The 19,198-nt window shown below is 41.6% G+C and overlaps 1 protein-coding gene and 1 long non-coding RNA gene across 2 annotated transcripts; both read right to left on the bottom strand.

The window, feature by feature from the left end:
* Window positions 1–624: 624 nt before the first annotated feature.
* On the bottom strand, window positions 625–11,722 carry LOC102055955 (alcohol dehydrogenase class-3). Its single transcript, XM_055701054.1, has 9 exons — window positions 11,570–11,722; window positions 8,273–8,374; window positions 7,184–7,325; window positions 6,496–6,583; window positions 5,476–5,695; window positions 4,656–4,916; window positions 3,786–3,921; window positions 2,764–2,902; window positions 625–896 (listed from the first exon to the last, which is right to left on the bottom strand). The coding sequence occupies exons 1-9, from the start codon at window positions 11,579–11,581 to the stop codon at window positions 872–874; spliced, it is 1,125 nt and encodes a 374-aa protein (XP_055557029.1). The 5' UTR covers window positions 11,582–11,722; the 3' UTR covers window positions 625–871.
* A 3,113-nt stretch (window positions 11,723–14,835) lies between these two features.
* Window positions 14,836–19,139, bottom strand: LOC129735293 (uncharacterized). Its single transcript, XR_008730715.1, has 3 exons — window positions 19,067–19,139; window positions 17,037–18,119; window positions 14,836–16,592 (listed from the first exon to the last, which is right to left on the bottom strand). It is a non-coding gene; the product is annotated as an uncharacterized LOC129735293 (long non-coding RNA).
* Window positions 19,140–19,198: the final 59 nt, after the last annotated feature.

Here is a 19,198-nt window from a genome sequence, read left to right as displayed (position 1 = left end):
GAGCAAGTGGGCTGTTGCACTAATAGTAATGTTACCTGCTTCAAATGGCATGACCCTATTTCTGACTAAATAGAGGTAACAGTCCCACGCTGTTTGTTTTTGCTGCGTTGGCTGCCAAGGCTGCTTCAATTGCCAGTAAGTTTAAGAAAATAGCAAAACTGCTACTGAAGTCTTGGAGGACACCACTAGGGCAAGTGACTGTTGTCGTCTATGCTATTATCCTTACAATAATGAGCCAAACAGGAAACAAGGCAGAATTTGAACTTCCTAAGTGAACGCAGGTACACCTGGATGTTTAGGTCATATATCCAACTACACTCTGCTCTACAGTTAACTAGCTTTAAGGGACAGCTAGATGGTACATCCTTTGTAGTCCTACAATAGCCTCAGAAGCTTGGCAGGTGGAGTTGGAGTTCTTGCCACTCTCAGTACAGTTCAGCCCATCAATGCTGCTTCTCAACCCAGCTGTACTTTGTGTAGCTGCCTAGAGTAATGAATCCCACATAATTTCCTATTGACTGAAGAATATTCCTCTGTCATGTACGCACATACCCCAAAATCACTAGAGGAAAACAGTAAGATACAGCAGTCACAGTCTTAATGCTCAATAATTCCAACACCGTGTTTAGAAATAAGCATTTATTAAGTAGATTAACTGAATTAGGCACTGTAAGTTCCACAACCCATGCTAATTATGTAGCTCTATTCAGTGGTTACCAATTTTTTTGTTATTCAGAATGCTCACCCTAAAATACATCATCTTCCTAGTTCCGGTGAGTTTCCATTTGCTTCATTCTACTTTCTATCAGAAATTCCATTATAAAAGGACAGTTACCATGCTGCTGGCCAATTGGAAGGTCCACATTTGACTCTAAAGCTTTAGGACAGTTCGAATGCTTAAAACAGAAAAGAAAGAGAAAAAGAAAAAAGTTACCAGTAAGTCCATTTTCCCCCCTTCTGTCCCCTCTCTTTCATTGCCAAGACATGATTCAACTTAACTTCTGTCTTTTGTAAGAATGAAGTTATGCTTATGCCTCTTAATATTTATTAAAAATACTGGTTTAAAATGGATTAGTAATGCTTGTTATCTTTGGGATTTTTTAGTCTCTCCTCCAATAAGATATACTCAAAATGGAAGCTTTTTCAAACTACCTGCCGGTTTTGAGTAGCTAGCCAAGAATGTGGATCAGTAACATTAACATTTACAGGCATTCCCTCTTTTGGCTACTTGGAGAATTCTAAGTAACTTACATTGTTAACTTAATTGTTAGTAAGTAAGTAACATTGTTTCATAGGGTATGCTTATCTAGGAATAAAGTACTGAAATGATACAGAAGTTTGTAACTGGGAAATGGGATCAACCGCTGGATGAAATTTACATAGATGAAGTGTTTCCAATTGTAAAAAGTACAAAATGCAGTTACTGATAACAGGCTTACCCAAAACAGGACTATATATGAGATAAAGCAGGTAAAGTTATTACTTTTGAGAAAGTTAGAAACACCATGCTGGTTTCTTGAGATAATGCTGCTGTTTATCCACCTGCAGATGAACCTAACTATGGATAAACAGTTGCCTGCATTAGTGCAAACATGCAGGAAAAGATTTCCACTAGAACAACCCTCCAGTTTTTCCTCTTGTACACCTGTTGATTCTTCCTTCATTTAAAACATTCTTAGAAAGTATGTGACCTAATCTTGTAAATAAGCTGGGTTTCTGCTCTTAGAGACACTGGTAGCTATCTCATTAAGAGTCTCTGAATTTCCAACAAATTACAGAGCATCTCATTAAAATACTCATTTAAAAGAGGCCTGCTCTTGAAAAGACACAGTAGGACAAGTTTTAACACATCTCAGGCTAAAAGTGTCTAGTCTTTTCCCCTTGTGTGCATTAGATTTTAAGCTGCAGACAGAAGTTCTGCCACAGTATCCCCATTTTCCCTAAAGCACATCCATGCCTGTATCTGTACAGGGCTCTACAAGGATCACCCAATATATCCTCTGTAACAATATCCTACTTTGCAAAAGCATTGCAGGTTGATCACTACTTGCAAACTATACTGCTATAAGGGCATCAAGGCTCATCACACATCCAGCAGCTTGGTTTCTTTTTTTACCAGCAAATAAGAGTCACTTCAATATGCAGTGGAGTTGGGCCTTGCTGGGAAGTTTAATACAGCGTAGCCCAAGTCTGCAGCATGTAACAGTCCAAACTTACATTTATCTTAATAAAGCCAGAAACTGCTGTACGTTTAGTACAAACCCACCATATGAATGTTCTACCGCAGTTCAAACTAGAAAAAAATATTTAAAATATAGCGTATTAGTAGATCATTCCAAGTGATTGTGCTGGTAATCTATCCTAAATAGTTAGAAAATATACTGAAATCTACTATTTAATTAAAATAGACTAATAGCTTAATGACTTGTAAAAATGTATTAATGTGAACTCTCCTTCAGTCTCTGCATTTCTTTTTCTGAGGAAGAATGTTTCAGCAATGTTGGAAGTCTATGACTGGCTTGTCCCCTTTATGAGCTTTACATACTTGTGTATTTCCTTTACACATTATTGCTTGCTTTTTACTCTGCCTGTGTTTTGGCATATGCCTAGAACCACAGAGAAAATGTATTTGCTTATCTCAGAATGAATGTGCATGGTGTATGTCAGCCTTTATGCTCCCTGTTTAAAACGTGACAGTGAGCAGGGAACCTGTATTTTGACAGTGTCTCATCTTCTACACCATTCAGTATTATGATGGATTACCTCTTTCCTGTATGCATCAGCTCAAAAGCCTCATTAATTTTGTCAAAAGGCAGAGTGTGAGTCACAAATTCATCAACCTTGATCTTTTTGGACATGTAGTCAGTCACCAGTTTCGGTACATTGTCTACGCTCTTCCAGCCTGAAAAATAGAAAGCATGCATTTGGAAAACAGAAAGAAAAAAATACAGCCCTTAGACGGGCACTTGGGTGATAAATATGAAAATGAACTGAGACCTGTTTGTCACTCCTGCTCTAGGCAGGCACTGAGCAAGGAATGCAAGAGGCCTGCTAGGTTTGGAAGAGTACACATTATCCAAACACGTAAGTCCACTAACCTTTCACTAGGTATTGCGGCATTCAACACAACAGCAGCCCTCACCCAGGAAAAGCACATATGAGGCATCTGTATCAACCCCTCTATGTGTCTTTATGACCCAACTAAGTTCTGTATTCCTTGGAGAAAGGGCAGTGTAATAACAACATCACGTCTGGACACTTTACGAACTTCAGCAATTAGTGAATCCCCAAGTTGTCAGTAGCTGTACAAGTCTCAATATGGTTTTGGTTTGACAGCAAAAGAATTAGTATCAAGCACTTGTTGCTTTTTATTTTAAAGCTCTTTATAGCACATTCCTATGTTAGACCCATGATTTACTTAGTGATTAAGCAACACAAACATGTTTATGCGAGTTCCCATCTCCCCAAAGACTGGGTCCTTTCACTGGACCAAACTGAACCAAGGCTTTATTTTGTGATAAAGCAGTCCCTCTGTACCATTCTTTTAGTACTATATAGCATAGTTATATTCTCTCTTCAAAGTATGTGAGATACCATACCTATGTGTTTTTTTATAGCCTGTCTATAGGAATCAGATTTTAAGTCTTTATCTTAAAACTCAACACAGCAATTACTAATAGCCTGTCAGTAGTATATTCCTTGCACAAGCAAAACCAAGGCAGTGTGTTTTTCCTAGCTTTAACCCACAGTAAGTTATTTTTATACCCATACCAAAAAAAAGTTACCTCCAAACGCAGTCCCTTTCCAAGTCCGCCCAGTTACTAGCTGGAATGGCCGTGTGGAGATCTCCTGACCAGCAGCAGCTACTCCAACTATCACACTGACACCCCAGCCTTTGTGGCAGGCTTCCAAGGCAGCCCTCTTCACAGATGGATAGGACAAAGCAGAACATTTATTGTTAACATTTATGCTGCATATACTGGTACAGGTTGCACTTCCTTTTCCCAGTATTTAATGAATCACCACATTAGTATGTAAGGTACAATAAATACACTGAAAATTATGTTAAATTTTCCACTGGTTCAGACTTTCTTACACTGTTAAAGATTCACTTTTCTCTTTTTATATCCTGTCTGGCTTTCAGAGAAGTCACTCTGAATTCCCACTGGGAGTTGGGATAAACTGTAATAAGAGACCATGTTACTGACAGTTAGGAATACTGTTGTGATTCCTGAAAACCTAGCCTTTCATTCAGTAATACTTCTGCATTTCCAAAGGTTAAATTCAGTATTTGAGGAATTGGGGAAATACTGAGCACTCCTTGAGATTTTCCTATTTGTTGTACAATATATTTTATGTGGGTTTTGTTAATTTTTAAACCATCAACATATGGGAACTCTGGATTTCAAAGAACTCCTGGTAAGGATAAGTCTGAAAATTACAAGTGTCATTTTCAACCTAAGAAGTAGCATCTGCTTTCATTACATGAGGACTGGGATGTAAACTGGTCTTTTTACTATTTAAACTATAAATAAATTAGTATGGCATGTTTTCTGTAACAAGAAAGCAGCTCATTGTGCTATTCAGCTTAGTTGTTTTAAATGACAGCTAGCTATCCCCTCCCTCTACATACTACTGTCAACACAAACACTCACCATGACTCCAACATTACCAATGCACTCAAATGAATAGTCTACACCACCACTGGTCATCTCAACCAGCACCTCCTGTATGGGCTTCTTGAAGTCTTGAGGGCTAATGCACTCAGTAGCTCCAAACTCTTTGGCTTTGGCATACTTATCCTTGTTAAGATCGATGCCAATGATACGGGATGCTCCTGCTATTTTGCAGCCCATAATAACTGCCAGCCCAACTCCTCCTAAACCAAAGACAGCACATGTAGAGCCAGGTTCCACCTAGGAATAAGAAAGAAGCCATAAGCAACACAGAAAATTCATCCTTCCACATGAGTCAGAAACACAAGTTAAGAAGTCTGTAATGAAGGAAACATGAAGGTAAATATATATGGCTACGAGACTTTATCACTTAGATAAGGGAAACTATACAGAACTTTCATCCAAAACCTCCTTAGGTAATAAGCTTTTATTTTTGCCCAAAGACTCAACTCCTCTAACCTGCCCTAGACTCATACACACTCACCTAGCAGCTCTGTCTCACCCTGAGCTTCAAACTATCGGAATAACTTGCAGCAAGATTAAGATGAATTGGAAAAGTAATTTCTACATAGCTGATATCAAAAGGGATGCAGAACCTTCTTCCTGGACTTCCTCTAAAGGGCATCAGGCCTTTACAATGAAGTCAGAAATTCTTTGCTAAACTTCATCAGTTGAAGAGGAAGAAGAAACAGAAATTTTGTACATCATGTTTACAGTCCCAACCTAGTCCCTAAGCTACATGTATACTTTGGTGCAGATGTAGTTGCAGATAAAAGCCAGAGGCAACCACAACCTTTACCTTAGCAGTGTTAACAGCAGCCCCATAGCCAGTAGAGATGCCACAACCCAGCAGGCACACTTTATCGAGAGGTGCTGCAGCATCTATCTTGGCTACTGAGATGTCAGCCACGACAGTATACTCTGAGAAGGTGCTAGTCCCCATGAAGTGGTAAAGCTGCTTTCCTTTGCAGGTGAACCTGCTGGTACCATCAGGCATGAGTCCTCTCCCTTGAGTAATTCTTAAGGCAAAAAGGAAAGTACAGTCAGTCAGTCTTAAACATAAAATACTCTCACCAGACAGTATCCATTAAGTAGCACAGAGATGCAGTTGCACACTTGCACCATTATTTTTTATTCATTCCAATAAACCCAGGAGTTCCAAGAAATCAAATGCTAAACTCCTAAAACTTTATGCTGTTAATTCCTTCATAGAAGCACTGAAAGAAATGGGAGTTTATCAACACATTGACCTTGTTGGCTACCAGTGCCAGCTGCCTGTGCCACTACAACCCCATCTTCGCCTCCTTCAGTACAATTCCCTTTAATAGTGCCTGCCAATTATGTCACCAGGGGTTTTTTTAGGTTTAGGAGATTTTTTTTCAGAATGGGAGTTGGAAATTTAGCTGGAAGCAGGTGTTGAGGAAAAAAGAGCTTTTGGCATAACTCTGTGTCACTTGACAGCTTCGGTACTGACTCCCAAAAGCTAAATTCCCTGAAGTGCTGCCCTTAAGTATGGATTAAATATGGAGTCAGAGCATTTATGTTTTCAAAGCTGTGGACACAAGCTAGCAGTTCACACCTTCACACACATGAAAACTGAGAAACAGATTTATTTACGGGGAAAAAGAAAAGAAACTTTAAGGAATAAGGGAAAGTAACATGTAACTGACTCCCTAAAAAATGTACTTTCCAAGTCATTAAATGATGCATCAAGAGATTTATTCTTCAAAGACAGCTCCTGTCAATTACTTTTGATAACCAGAACAGGTATACACTGAACAAATACTATACTGTGTGTCAAAATAAAAAGCATACGGACCTTATCTTCTGGCATAGATTTGTTTTAGGATTCTTACAGAACTTGCACTCTCCACACTGGGGGATGTATAGAGGGATAACGGTGTCCCCTAAGAAAAAAAATAATCTGTGGCTCATTATCAAGTCAAGTAAGGCATTAAGTTACTCAATTTTCATGGCTTTTATGTGAGCCTGTGTTCACTTAAAACCTTTGTGTATTAAAACATGTTTAAGGTATAGAGTAGCATTGTTTATAGAGTGCTAGATAAAACACTTTCTTCATGTCTGAGCAGACAGCCAATCAGAAATTCATCATTCCAGAACAAATAGGAATGTTACTGTAAAACAAAACCACCCCAAATCAACAGTGAACAACATCATTAAACATTTTAAAGCCCTTTAATTATAGCAACAAGTAACAACTATCAGTTGAAAAAAAAGCCACCACCAAAACAAAGCCATTCTAATTATACTGATCTAATTTCAAGTAATAAATCAGCATGCTAGGCTCCTTCAAGCATTAAACCAAGAGCACATTGATTAGATTAGTGTTGTATCTCACAGACAAATCTATACAGTATTACACCCCAGAATAAGACATTACATTGACTCCTGCAATATAGCATCTCAGTGGCCCAATCTAGCAGTTGACCTTGTAGTAAAATAACACTTTTAATGAAGGCAGAAAACTTGTAAGATAATTTTCTTACCCGGCTTTACTTTTGTTACTCCTTCCCCAACACTGTCTACAATTCCTGCTCCTTCATGACCCAAGATCACAGGGAAACATCCTTCAGGATCAGCACCACTCAGAGTATAGGCATCAGTGTGACAGACAGCAGTGGCAATTATCTGTGAAGAAATATATAATCTGAGGCATCTTGAAGAACAGAACAGAAGCACAGATCTAAATGTTTCCCTTTGGTCAGAAATTCAGAGCAATTGCTGGGACAAATCTGCCAGCCCGGCAGCATTTGTGATATGGCCAACGTCCTTTCACTCCTGGCAAGGCACAGGGGTGCCAAGGCAAGGCACTTCTTCTTACTTTGAAAAAGTAAAGTCGTGATAGTACGTCTTTTCTCACTTCCATCAACTAAATTCTGATGCTGAAATGGGTAAAATATGACCTCTGGTTTCCTAAAGCTTGAAATCAGTACTTCAAGTTGTCTCAAAGTAGGTTGGCATCTCAGATTTGATGTAAGTTAGTTTCTCAATGGTAAAATGACCAGAGACAGTGCACACAACTCTCAGTGCCGCATAAATCCAGTTTAAGTATTAAAACACCATGCAGAGACCCTTTCCACAGAGACAAATTTCACCTTCATGTGTATTTTTGGCAGATACAGGCTACTGGAAAGTCCTAATCAAATCAGAAACCTGGGTATGTGGAATCCAAGAGACCAATCATGGCTCAGCAGCTAGTAACTTACAGCCTGACTGAAGTAAAATCCAGCATGTTACACAGCTGCAACAGCTCACAAGCTGCTACCCTTCAAGTAAGATCAAAGGTGTTCCTACTTCAGATATTGTGTGGGGGCTTAGTCTGTAACAACTGGAATTGATCCCCAAGACTAGCCATGATCTTTACACCAGACTGTGAAGTGAGACCATTAAAAATTGAGTGTTTTTCATAAACAGAAGATCTAAATACCATAATTTTCTTCTTTGTAAAGCCAGCTAAGATACTAATGAACTAATGCTATCCATTCAACATTTCTGCTGTTGGTAAACAAACTGTCCAGCTTTGGTACTTTGCCTCCCAAAATACAATGCACACAGCTAATGATTGATTTAATTACCTTGATACGAACTTCATGAGCTTTTGGTGGAGCAACCTCCACCTCCTCCAGAGAGAGAGGTTTACCTGCCTCCCAGGCAACAGCAGCCTTGCATTTAATAACCTAAACGACAACAAAAAAAGAGGACATCTGTTGTGTGGTTCATTTCAAGTAATTCTTGTTCAGCCAAGTGAGAAAATGACAGAAACACTACTGGCTTTTGGAAAGAATCCCAGATCTGAAATTTATAATTTCAACACAAAGGCTTAATTGCCCTACATTTGCTTTCAGGAAGCTAAACAATAATGAGTAAACCAAGATCTGAAATTTGGATGCAATTCTCTTACTGAGCAAAAAACATAATAAACCCAGGACTGCTTAGGATACTCAAATACTGCAGTGAAATAAGCAATAGGAATGGAAAATTGCATAATAAATATGGTGGTTTAAAATAACGGACTGGCATTTATTTGAGATGTGTTCCTTGAGCAGAACATTCAAAGTTAAAAAAAAAAAATCAGCAAACTGGAGGTCACATAAGGGTCTGAAAGCCACATCAAGAGTGAATTCCTTGTTCCTTAGGATGGCTTCCAAGTATGATTTTGGCAAGGAGAAACATGTACATGAAGCTGAAAGGCAAACCCCTCCAGTGATGCACAGGGACCAGACAGACTTTGCTATATGGTTACTGTCAACAAGTTATTGTGCACTAACACTTTGGCAGAGATTCTGTGGATTACTGTTAGCAAGTCTTCATTCACTGCCCTCAGCACCCTGACAAACCCTGCTCCGCAGCTACTACATCTATATATCCCAAGAAGCTTTTCAAGCCAAACAGTGCAGAACCTGGATGACAGGGCAGGATCTGTCGGTCTGTAAATCTAATCTTGTCAACAGGTACATACGCGCAAGTGACTAAGGAAATCAGCAGGCATTATAGCCATACAATCCAGAGCAGCTTCAGGTGCTGCAAGGGTGCAAGCATCTGGAGTACAATTAGATGTCAGTATCTGAGTCTGTCCTTCAGGATAGCTGGGTATCAGATAATCTGGATTTTGCTTTCTGACAGGTACATATTTCAACAAATGTGGTACTCAATAGCTTCCTGCAGGAGACACATATGAGTTGTGAAATCAATTTCCAGAGCTTAAAACCTGAGGAAAGGTGTGACAGACGAGACTGCTTCAGAACAGATCCCTTCACAACCTACTCCAGAACAGCATCCATGTATTTTGGAGTTCAGTTATACCAGAAGACATGCACTGATTCTCTTCCATATAAACAAGGTCTAAGCCAGCGGTCCTCTAACTTTTTAAACAGGGGACCAGCGCATGGATGAAGTGGCAGGCAGCCACCTGTGGCTGCTTGGTTTCCCCCCCCAACCCCCGGCGGGGGAGTTCTGTAAATACCGGGGGCCTGACTGAGGACCCTGGGGGGTTGTATCTGGCCCGTGGGCCATGGTTTGAGGACCCCTGGTCTAAGCCCTTCCTATGACTATTGGAAATATGAAGCATTTAATAGCATACACTACAAACTGATACAAGAAAATGACATTTTGTGCATTCAAACTAGCTGTTGTGTTGCTGTAGAATCATTGAAAGGCAGACATACAGTCATCCAGTCTTCTTGAAATTTCACCGCCTGCAAGAGGTAACAGCACCAAGATCACATGTTCACCTTGCCTGGTATGATTTCTCTCTTGTATGTATAGAAGGAAATAATGGGTAGTTTAGGACCTTCTGTAGTATTTTTGTTGTACAGTAAATTGTATTGGACTTTGCCAGAGCCAGCCAACACCCTCGCTGTACCTGTAATAGCAAAACTGCGGGCGTTTACCTTGGCTTAAACTTGCTAAAATAAATGCTGCCAACCTAAACAGAAAACAGGTACCCAATCCTACAGCTGGCAGGAGCATATATTGGATAGAAATACCCTTAGCCTAAAATGGTGAATTCCCCTTGCCCTGCATTTTATTACAAGGATAAATAATATAAAAATGCACTGAATGTGGTCATAATCTCTAAATGCACCAAAAATTTTGCCAGAAAATCTAAATTCAAGGCATAAAATGCAAGAGGGGCCATCATTCAGTAAATAGTTTACTGGTTCGTAAACCATACCTCACCCTTCTCTGACGCAATCACTTGTTCTTGCACAGGAGACTGCGCATTCCTAAAATCTGAATTTCTACAAGCTTAGCTAAGCACAGGATTAAAGGGGGGAGAAAAGTCTCCATATGGGGTAAGTTCTGATCTTCCCAAAACTAGCATCTGGAAGCATATTTTGAGATAGTATCTCCCGATTCAGAAACTGTTAAACAAGCTGGCTTTTGAAGGTGCAGTTAGGCCACACAGCCCTGAGGGTCCCTGGGCCACTCAGCAAGGGCATCAGGTCAGCCCCCAATTCGGGCTCTCCAGCAGTCAAACTTGCTGCTGTCCCGCTGCTGGAAACCCTAAAACCAACAACTGGAAAAAAAACCCACCTCAACCTTCACCCATTCTTCGTTTTCTCTGTTATTACATTAGCACAGGATCGCGACTGCGGAGTCGCCTGTCGGTCCGCACGCTCTCGCTGTCCCCCTCCACAGGCGGTGGCGTTCGGCAGTGACAGGGGCTGCCCAGCCGGCCCGCGCAGCTCCCACCGCCTGGGCGGACGCGGCCGCCCGGCCGGCCCCGGGCCGCATCAGCAGCTGCGCGGTAACTGCGGCGGCACGGAGGAGGTGCGGGTCCTCGCCCCGCTCCCGCAGCAGCGCGGCAAGCTGCCGGGCCACGGCCTACAGGGCAAGCGGGCCCAGCTGTGCCAGAAACGGAGCGGCGCGGCTGCGGGCTGCGGCCCCGCGGATCGCCCGCGCTGCGCGGCGGCTCCTTCCCAGCCGCGTCCGCTGCTGCTCCCGCTCAGCGAGCAGCGGGAGAGCACGCGGGGCTGGCTGCAGCGTGCGCTTTCGCTCCTAGCGCGGCAAGTACAGCACCGGCCCCCCACGCGCCACCAGCGACGCCCACGCGTGCCGCGCGCCTGGTCCGCGCCGCGCGGGGACCCGGAGGCGCCAGGCCGGACCGGGCCGGGCCGCCCCCGCGCACAGGCGCGCGCACGGCGGCGTTCGGACGGGAGCGACCACCCCGCGCGGACCCGCAGCCCCGGCCCGGGAAAGCCGCCCCCGCCTGCTGACCGGCGCGCGACCCGGGCCCACCCGCCTCAGCCTCCCACGCGCGGGGGCTGCAGGCGCCGCGCGGGCCCCTCCGCGCGCCCCGGGCGGCAGCACCCCGCCGCGCGCGTCCCCACGGAGCCCACACGCGTTCGCGCGCGCGCGCGCCGCCTCACCCCGCTCGCCATGGCGCGCGGCCACCGCTACCCGGCAGAAGGGGAAAGCGGCGGGAGCGGGATCAGCTGCGCGAACGGCAGCCGCTGCGCCTCAGCTGCCGCCGCCTCCTGCGCCGCGCATGCGCGCTGCGCCGCGGGATCGAGCGGGGCGGGGCGGGTAGGCGCTGTGAGGCGGCGCGCGAGCCCCCTGCCGCAGTTCTCTCCTTGCGGACCCCGGTACGGGGGGTGTGGCTATTTGTGAGGGAACTCGCGTCAGTGTGTTGGTGGTGTTGGTGTGGTGGTGGTGTTGGTGTGGTGGTGGTGTTGGGGTGTTGGTGTGGTGGTGTTGGTGCGGTGGTGGTGTGGTGTGTGTGGTGTGGGAGGGAGGGAGGGTGTGTGGGTGGTGTGGGGGGTGTGTGGGGTGTGTCATGTCGTGTGGTGGCTTCTGGGGGCGGCATTAACCTGTTAGAACATGACCCTGTCGGTCTGGCAGGCAGATGTACACACTTCTGCTGGTGAGGGAGCAGACACGATGGCCTGGCACATGGGTCTAGGCCACTGATCACTGGGCTATCCAGTGTCCTTCCTGAGGAAAAGGATGGAATTGAACCCTTTGGTGGAGCGTTGTATGTTGCCTCTGCGGGTAGAGCCTGTCTTGTGGCCAGCCAGAGGTACTTGGTGCCTTCTGTCTCACCTGGACACTGATGGGGGCTGGCCTCATGTCTCCAGTGTGGGTGCTTCACACCTGAATCTATACTTGGCTGGCTAAACTGTAGTGGTGGTGGCTTTACTGGGCAGCAGCGTGCTTCAAACTGTGTGAAGGCAGACCTGTTCCAGTGTAGGGTAAGGGACCTGCAGTGAAACGAAGTTTTGGCTGGGCCCTTGAGATCCCATCCTGCGGCCTTTGAAGCAAAGGGTCTGTTGCTACCAGTTGGGATCATTAACCTGTTCACGCTGTTGTTTCATTTTTCTGAAGAATCTCACTCCAGGCAGGGTAGGAAGGGCTTCTTGTGAGGTCTGCAGACATGGTTGTGTAAGACCAGGTCTTAGAACAGAACAGTTATGCCATGGGCTGTTGGGATTTTACGTGAGATGCTGGTGCTTGGGGAATGGTTGGGTGTAACTAAGTCCCCCTCAGTAAGAAATGGAATTTTTATTTTCCAGTGACAAGCTTAACAAGCTAAGTGAGTACCACAGTTAGACAACAGCACCAGCTTGGGGAAAAACAAACTTTAATAACACAACATAAACAACTATAGCATTTAATAAATAATATAAAAGTAGCATAACGTTTAATAACATAACTAAAATAAAAAAATAAATCTGTAGGCTCAGGAAAGCTGAAACCTTCCTAAAAGGTAATTTGGACAGTAAGAGTGCTGTATAGTTTTCACATATGGTGAAAGGCATTGAGAAGGAACGAAAGGATGTGTCTCCCCATGGCTTTCTTGAGCCTTTCCACTAGTTACCTCAGTTTGTGTTCACTGGCCACCACTAAAACTTTGTTGTTGAAATCAAAGCAGGTCTTGTCCATTTCCGTAGTTAAACTCAGCTCTGCCAGCCCCTTGTGTGGATTTCATGATCTTGGTCATGTCTGGTTTGTCAGTGCTTCCAAAAAGCCTCCAAACATTTTTCTGCTTAGCTGAAGTCTGCAGGTGCTCTGCTTTTGTTAGTATCTTTGGTATTCTGGAAACTGTTGGTACTGACTCTAGTAGGCAAAAGCACAGACACATAAATCATAACTCCTTAATGCTCATTGTCCAATTTCAATTTGTCCAATTTGTCCAAAGCAAATTGTCCAATTATCTTTTTTTAATTTTTCCTTCCCTTGCAGTTTTCTGATGCTGCCTCCAATGTTGCTGTGTACTATTGGAAGCCCCTGGATATGGTAAGTGGTTTTGCAATTTTCTTCCTATTCTCATTACTATGCGAGTAAATCAACTTACTGCACTGTGCTCTTGACTGAAGTATCTATGCTTTGTCATGCGTGTTTCAGGTTTATATATATAAGTTCTATAGGTGAGGGCTCCTAGTGCTACTGTGGTTTTTACATTGGGTTCGTTTTGCTGCTGTTCTAGCAGATGTTAATGTGCTAATCAGGAGCATCAGTTTGGATTGAGAAAAGAGGAGAGCATGGAAGCATTGTGAGCCATGTGGGAGTGAGGCCTTACAATCATGTTTTGGCTTGGAGGATGTTCTCTGTTCTGTGTGGCAAGTGGGGATAAAGCCCAAAAAACCTGTTTCGGATCTGTATTACTTTTGGTTTTTAAAAAACTTCTTTTTATTTTAAATTGTATTATTGTGTCCATCCTGGAGGCATTAATTTTTAGTGAGGGGTTTCTGTACCTTAATTTGATTTTGAAGTACAAGAAGATGTAGGGCAAGTAGTCACTTTCAAGCTTGGCAGCAATTATATTATAGAATCATAGAATGGTTTGGGTTGGAAGGGACCTTAAAGACCGAGCCAGGGGCATCTTCTAGTAGACCAGGTTGCTCAAAGCTGCATCCAACCTGGCCCTGAACACTTCCAGGGATGAGGCATCCACAGCTGCTCCTGGGCAGCCTCTTCCGGTGCCTTACCACCCTCACAGTAAAGAATTTCTTCCTAATATCTAACCTAAACCTATCCTCTTTCAGCTTATATGTATATGCTGAAAGTATATGCAAGTGATCTGCCAGGATGTTCATCCCAGGGCAGTCTGAGTACCAATTGCAGAAGCTGGCCATATGCCGCCATCAAAACTAGGAGGTGGTGGCTTGGTGCTGTAACTGCTGGCTGCAACCACACACACTGGTGAACAGATTGATGAGGCACAGGGAGGCTGCAGAGGACTGATATGCCTACCCACAGGCAAAACTGAAATGTGTTCACACAGACATTTATTTTCCCCAAACAGAAATGATGCTAGATTGACCCAAAGGTAATTTTTCCTCCGTTAATACAATTTCCTGAATAAAACCAGTGTAATTTAAGTGGGTTTGATAGATATATTTCCCTAGAAGAATCCCACTAAGCCTGGGATAACCTGTGCACAGATTTCAGCTGTGATGCTTAAGTGTAGCACTTTTTGTGGGGTGCTGCTCTCAAAACCATCCTTTTGAATTATGGTTTGTTTCCTATGAAGTACTGGAGGATAATAATTGAGTAGCAGTTAAAATACTAGAAATCCTTGTCTGTCTTCAAATTGGCATAAATTTATTTTTTAAAGTACAAATATAGCTAGTTGAAAAATGGAAATATTTTAAAACTCAATTTATTTCATTTAAATTGTTCAAAGCTGGTTGATATTTCTTTGGATAGTTCTTAGTTAATTAAAATATTCTAATTTTGTAAATACAAATATATTTAAAATATTCTTCAGTATTTCAAGAAACGGTTGGTTCCAAAGGAAAAATCTGAGCAACAACTTCACTAATTAACCCTAATATTCACTAATTAATCCTTGCATAATTCTAAAGTATATGAAAATAAAATAACTTTTCAAAACAAAGGCTTATGTTAATTAGTTGTATTTAAAATAAGTATGAAAGTGTCCATGACAGTTTTGCAATAGAGACACATGAGGCTGGGATAGTGAAAGCTTTTTAGTATTTTAGATATGGAAATAAGTAATTTGGGGAGATTTGTGGTTAAATATGCTCACTTATTTGCTTTCATTGAAAATTGAATAAAACACAAAAAGCTGATGTTTTATGTGCTGATTCTAATAAATTAATAGTAAATGAACAAAGCTAGGAAATTTTAAAGATACAAGTGGTGGAAGGGTTATGCTGGCACCTCCTTGCTTGGCACTTGACAGCATGTTCTTCTGGTATGTATAAATGTCTTTGCTCATCTTTCAAACATAGTTATTTGGTCAGCAGTGAAACCAGTGATGTTTTGGGAATCGAGCAGAATTTGATGAGCTCTCCAATTATCTGCTGAAATTTGAAGTCCTGCCCAGTTAGTGATTGCTATCAAAGGGGCAAGAGAATCTCCAAGTTACTGGAAAGTTAGCAGTAACACATTCACTGGCTCAAGGAAAGGGCAGCTGAACAGCTCTCCACTGGTGCTTGGCAGGTTGCAGCTGGTCAAAGAACTTAGCAGTGAGGATGGCAGAACGTTCTGTGGACAACCTCACAGGGCAAACCTCGGCCACAGGTGTCTGCTGCAGGCAGCTGCTGGAGCTGTGCAGAAATTCAACTCCCGCAGCATGTTCAGAAGCTGATGGGCAGTATGCATAGGAAGTAGTGGACAGGTAACCACTGGGTGGCACTGCTACAATGACAGAACTCGTCACTACTCAGAAGTGCTTCCACGCATTTTTACGTAGCAACAGTTCAAAATAATCGGTAAAGTGCAAGCTGCAATTGACTTAAGGCAGAGTTATTTTATAGCAATCGAATTTTGCTTCGTGTAGGTTTAGATTTTTTTAAAAAAAGCAATTGGGTTTTTTTTGTCCCAAACCTGCAGAAATCTATATATGTGTTTATATTTATTACAGAGTTGCTAGGCTAATTCATTACTTTTTTTGAGACTTGTCACTGCTACAAAATTAAGGCTGTGCAGATGTACATGTGGTGTTAGGGAAACGTGTATTGGGAGGAACTTCTTGTAGTGTTTTCTTGGTAGGGAAGTGCGAGAACTCAATTAAAACATTTAATGAGTTATTTTGGAGTTATCACCTTCAGTTTTATTTGTTTATGCTTTAAAAGTATTTAAGAGAATTATGGGTAACCTTTATAGCAGGGCAAAAAGTTCTGTGTGCAGAAGTTACAGCAAATTGGCAGACATGATGGTATTTGCTAATCTTTGATAACTAATTTGTGCATTCATGACGTGCTGTGTAATTGCTGATGGTGCTGAGGGGTTTCCAGAAGTTCAAAGGGCTGTGGATTGGAATAAGTTACTCAAAAGAGGGCAAAAGGCATTACAGTCTTATGGGTTCAATGTTCAGCACTCAAAGAAGGGTCTGTTGAGCAGAATAACCTGTTCACAGTGGTAATCCTGTTCGCTGGGGAAGGTTTTGCACAGTTGCGCTGTAATATTCTGTGGGACTTGGTGCTGGAAATACATTAAAAGCACGACAGCATTTGCAAAATGTGTGTATAAACATTACAGGATAACAACAAAGCTTTCTACTGCTTTGTACAATATGATTCAAATAATATACTGCTAATTACCATCCCTTATTACATTTCAGTGCTAACCATTCCATATTTGTGTGAGCTGCACTTTCTTAAAAACATATTAAGTTTTAATACATATTATTAAATATTAGATATTAAATCAATTTGTTAAATAATGAGACCAGCCAAAAATATAGCTTAAATTCAATTGAGAGTCTTCAAAAATTTAAGATCAATCCTTAGAAAATGAGGACAGTTTGATTGCTGCAACAAAGAAAATCAACCATGTAAAAGTTTGGTTTAAACTTCAGAAAAAAGCCCAACCCACAAACACAAAAAATTGATATATGGAGCTTGGATATGTATAGTATTCACTTACTGTCTTTAGACATTCCTGTTTCATTAGAGCTTTGGGCAACCTCATTGCTGTGGCTTGTTCATCAATTTAGTAGTATTTCTGGCCTTTGCCAGGCTGTGAAAGTGATAGTTTGATCGGTTGGCTCAGTAGCTTTTTTGTATCCCCATAAAAACTGTCCTCATGCTGAGGAGAAATTTGTCAAAGTTTTCTTCCCTTGCTCTTTGCTAAATTGTCCTTGACACAGATAGTCGCACTAAAGAAGAGTATGACAAAAATATTTGTGAAGACAAAGTACTTTCAAACATCCTTCAATAGAGATCTTTGTAACCTGTTAAATGATTCTCCCACCCCATGCTTCTTGGGTCTGCTCCAATCCTATGCAGTTCCTATTACATAAGCTGAAAATTTTATTGCTCTGTCCTGTCAGTTTATGATGGTTATATAATTAAGTAATGAAACTTTTGCAGCAAGGTAGAAATTTGCTCAAAGTTCCTGCAGTCAGGTGGAGTGCAGATGTACAAAGCCCTAGGTTCTGTAGGCTAACTCATCTTGAAACTCGCTTACTGTTGCCTAAAAGCCCAGACACATACTTCAGTTTGAAAGTGGAACACAGACTTCATTGCGCGTACACTTTCTTCATAAAGGCTCAGCACTGGGTACCTAAAGCTGTGGAAATAGCCTCATTGACTGCATGTTAATTTTCAGTTTTACATATGAATTAGCAGCAGGAATGAGGTTTTCTTGGAGCATTTGAAGATGTGTCTTTTTTTTTTCATTTTCTTTTTAAATGCATGACTCATAAGGCAGGGCAATATTCAGCTTCTATGATTAAATTAACAGTATTATTCTTTATATATTATAATTTATATATAATAAAATATATTAAATGAGCCTCATGAACAGTATAAGGAAGATTTGATTTTTTGGTAACTTAACCCTTTCCTGAAACCATAAGATTAAAAAACCATGATTGATTTTTGTCAAATAGCAATGTATATGACACCAGGACATGCAAATAAAATTTCTTTGCCATATAGTCAGATAACAGCTTTGGTACACTCTCCATGGTCTTCCAACCCGAAATGAAATCCATAAAACCAAGTTCTGTTAACAGTGAACAAACTGAATTGAATTAATAAATCAGGTTACAAGAAAAAACTATTTGATCCAAGATTAGACACCTGCCTGATTTTCTGCTTGATTCCCTACTTTAGTTTTCAAGCCAGTGGTCACACTTTCTTTTCTGATGCTTTTTTGTATTACCAGACACATACACATTTCACAAAAACTGTTACATCCAATTGATGGATGTTTCATGAGTACAGGAAATTAATTTAATATAAAACATCTCTCAAGTACCTAATTGATGCTGAGTATTCTGTATCTTTCCAGGTTAAATATACCCACCACGCTAAGCACTAATATACTGATACAGTAATAGTAATAAGCTGAATACTCTGGATACTGCATGAAATGTGCCTCAACAATCCTTTGGTTTTGAGGGACACCTGCTGAACAGAAGAAAAACACCATACCTATTACTAGTTAAACGCCAGATCTGTGCTGGTGGTTATTTTTCGGTTGTCTTTGCTATGAGTTTTGATTAAAAGTCAGTGTTTCGTCAGGATACCTTCATTGCTGTATTAGCAGTCAAGTGTTACTCCACAAATAGCTGATTTGTAAGGAGTCAAAATTATAAAGCTTTTTGTATTTGTTGATTTTAGGTATCACATAGTTTAGTTTTTGCTTGATGACACCCAAACAGCTTCAGTAATATCCTGGAGACAGGATATTTAATACATTAAATGCTGTTACACATCCAGTTACACTCTGAAAATAAAAAATTCCTTTGTTGTTGTATTCAGGTATGTGACTCCTAATAAACTGTGACTCTGAATGCTTTATTGCATCTTTTTTATTCAGTGTTTTGAGAAACTGAGAGACAAACAGGAGAGCCTTATATCACTATCAGAAATTGCAAGCCTCTACTAGGTATACTAACTGCTGAAACAGTGTCATGAAGGAATCTATGTTTTAAAAAGAATACATACCCTTTTTTGCTTCTGCTTTTCCTTTTGTATCTTTCCCAATTTCTGTGTTTCTCTTTCCTGGATACCAAAGATTATTTAGAATTAGATTTAGATTCTTGAAGCATGCATCATTTTTTTACTCTTATTTTCTAT

This window comes from Falco cherrug, chromosome 1 (assembly GCF_023634085.1).
Source record: "Falco cherrug isolate bFalChe1 chromosome 1, bFalChe1.pri, whole genome shotgun sequence".
NCBI lineage: Eukaryota > Metazoa > Chordata > Aves > Falconiformes > Falconidae > Falco > Falco cherrug.
The sequence above is the reverse complement of the archived record's forward strand: the minus strand, read 5'-3'. Positions and strand labels throughout refer to the sequence as shown.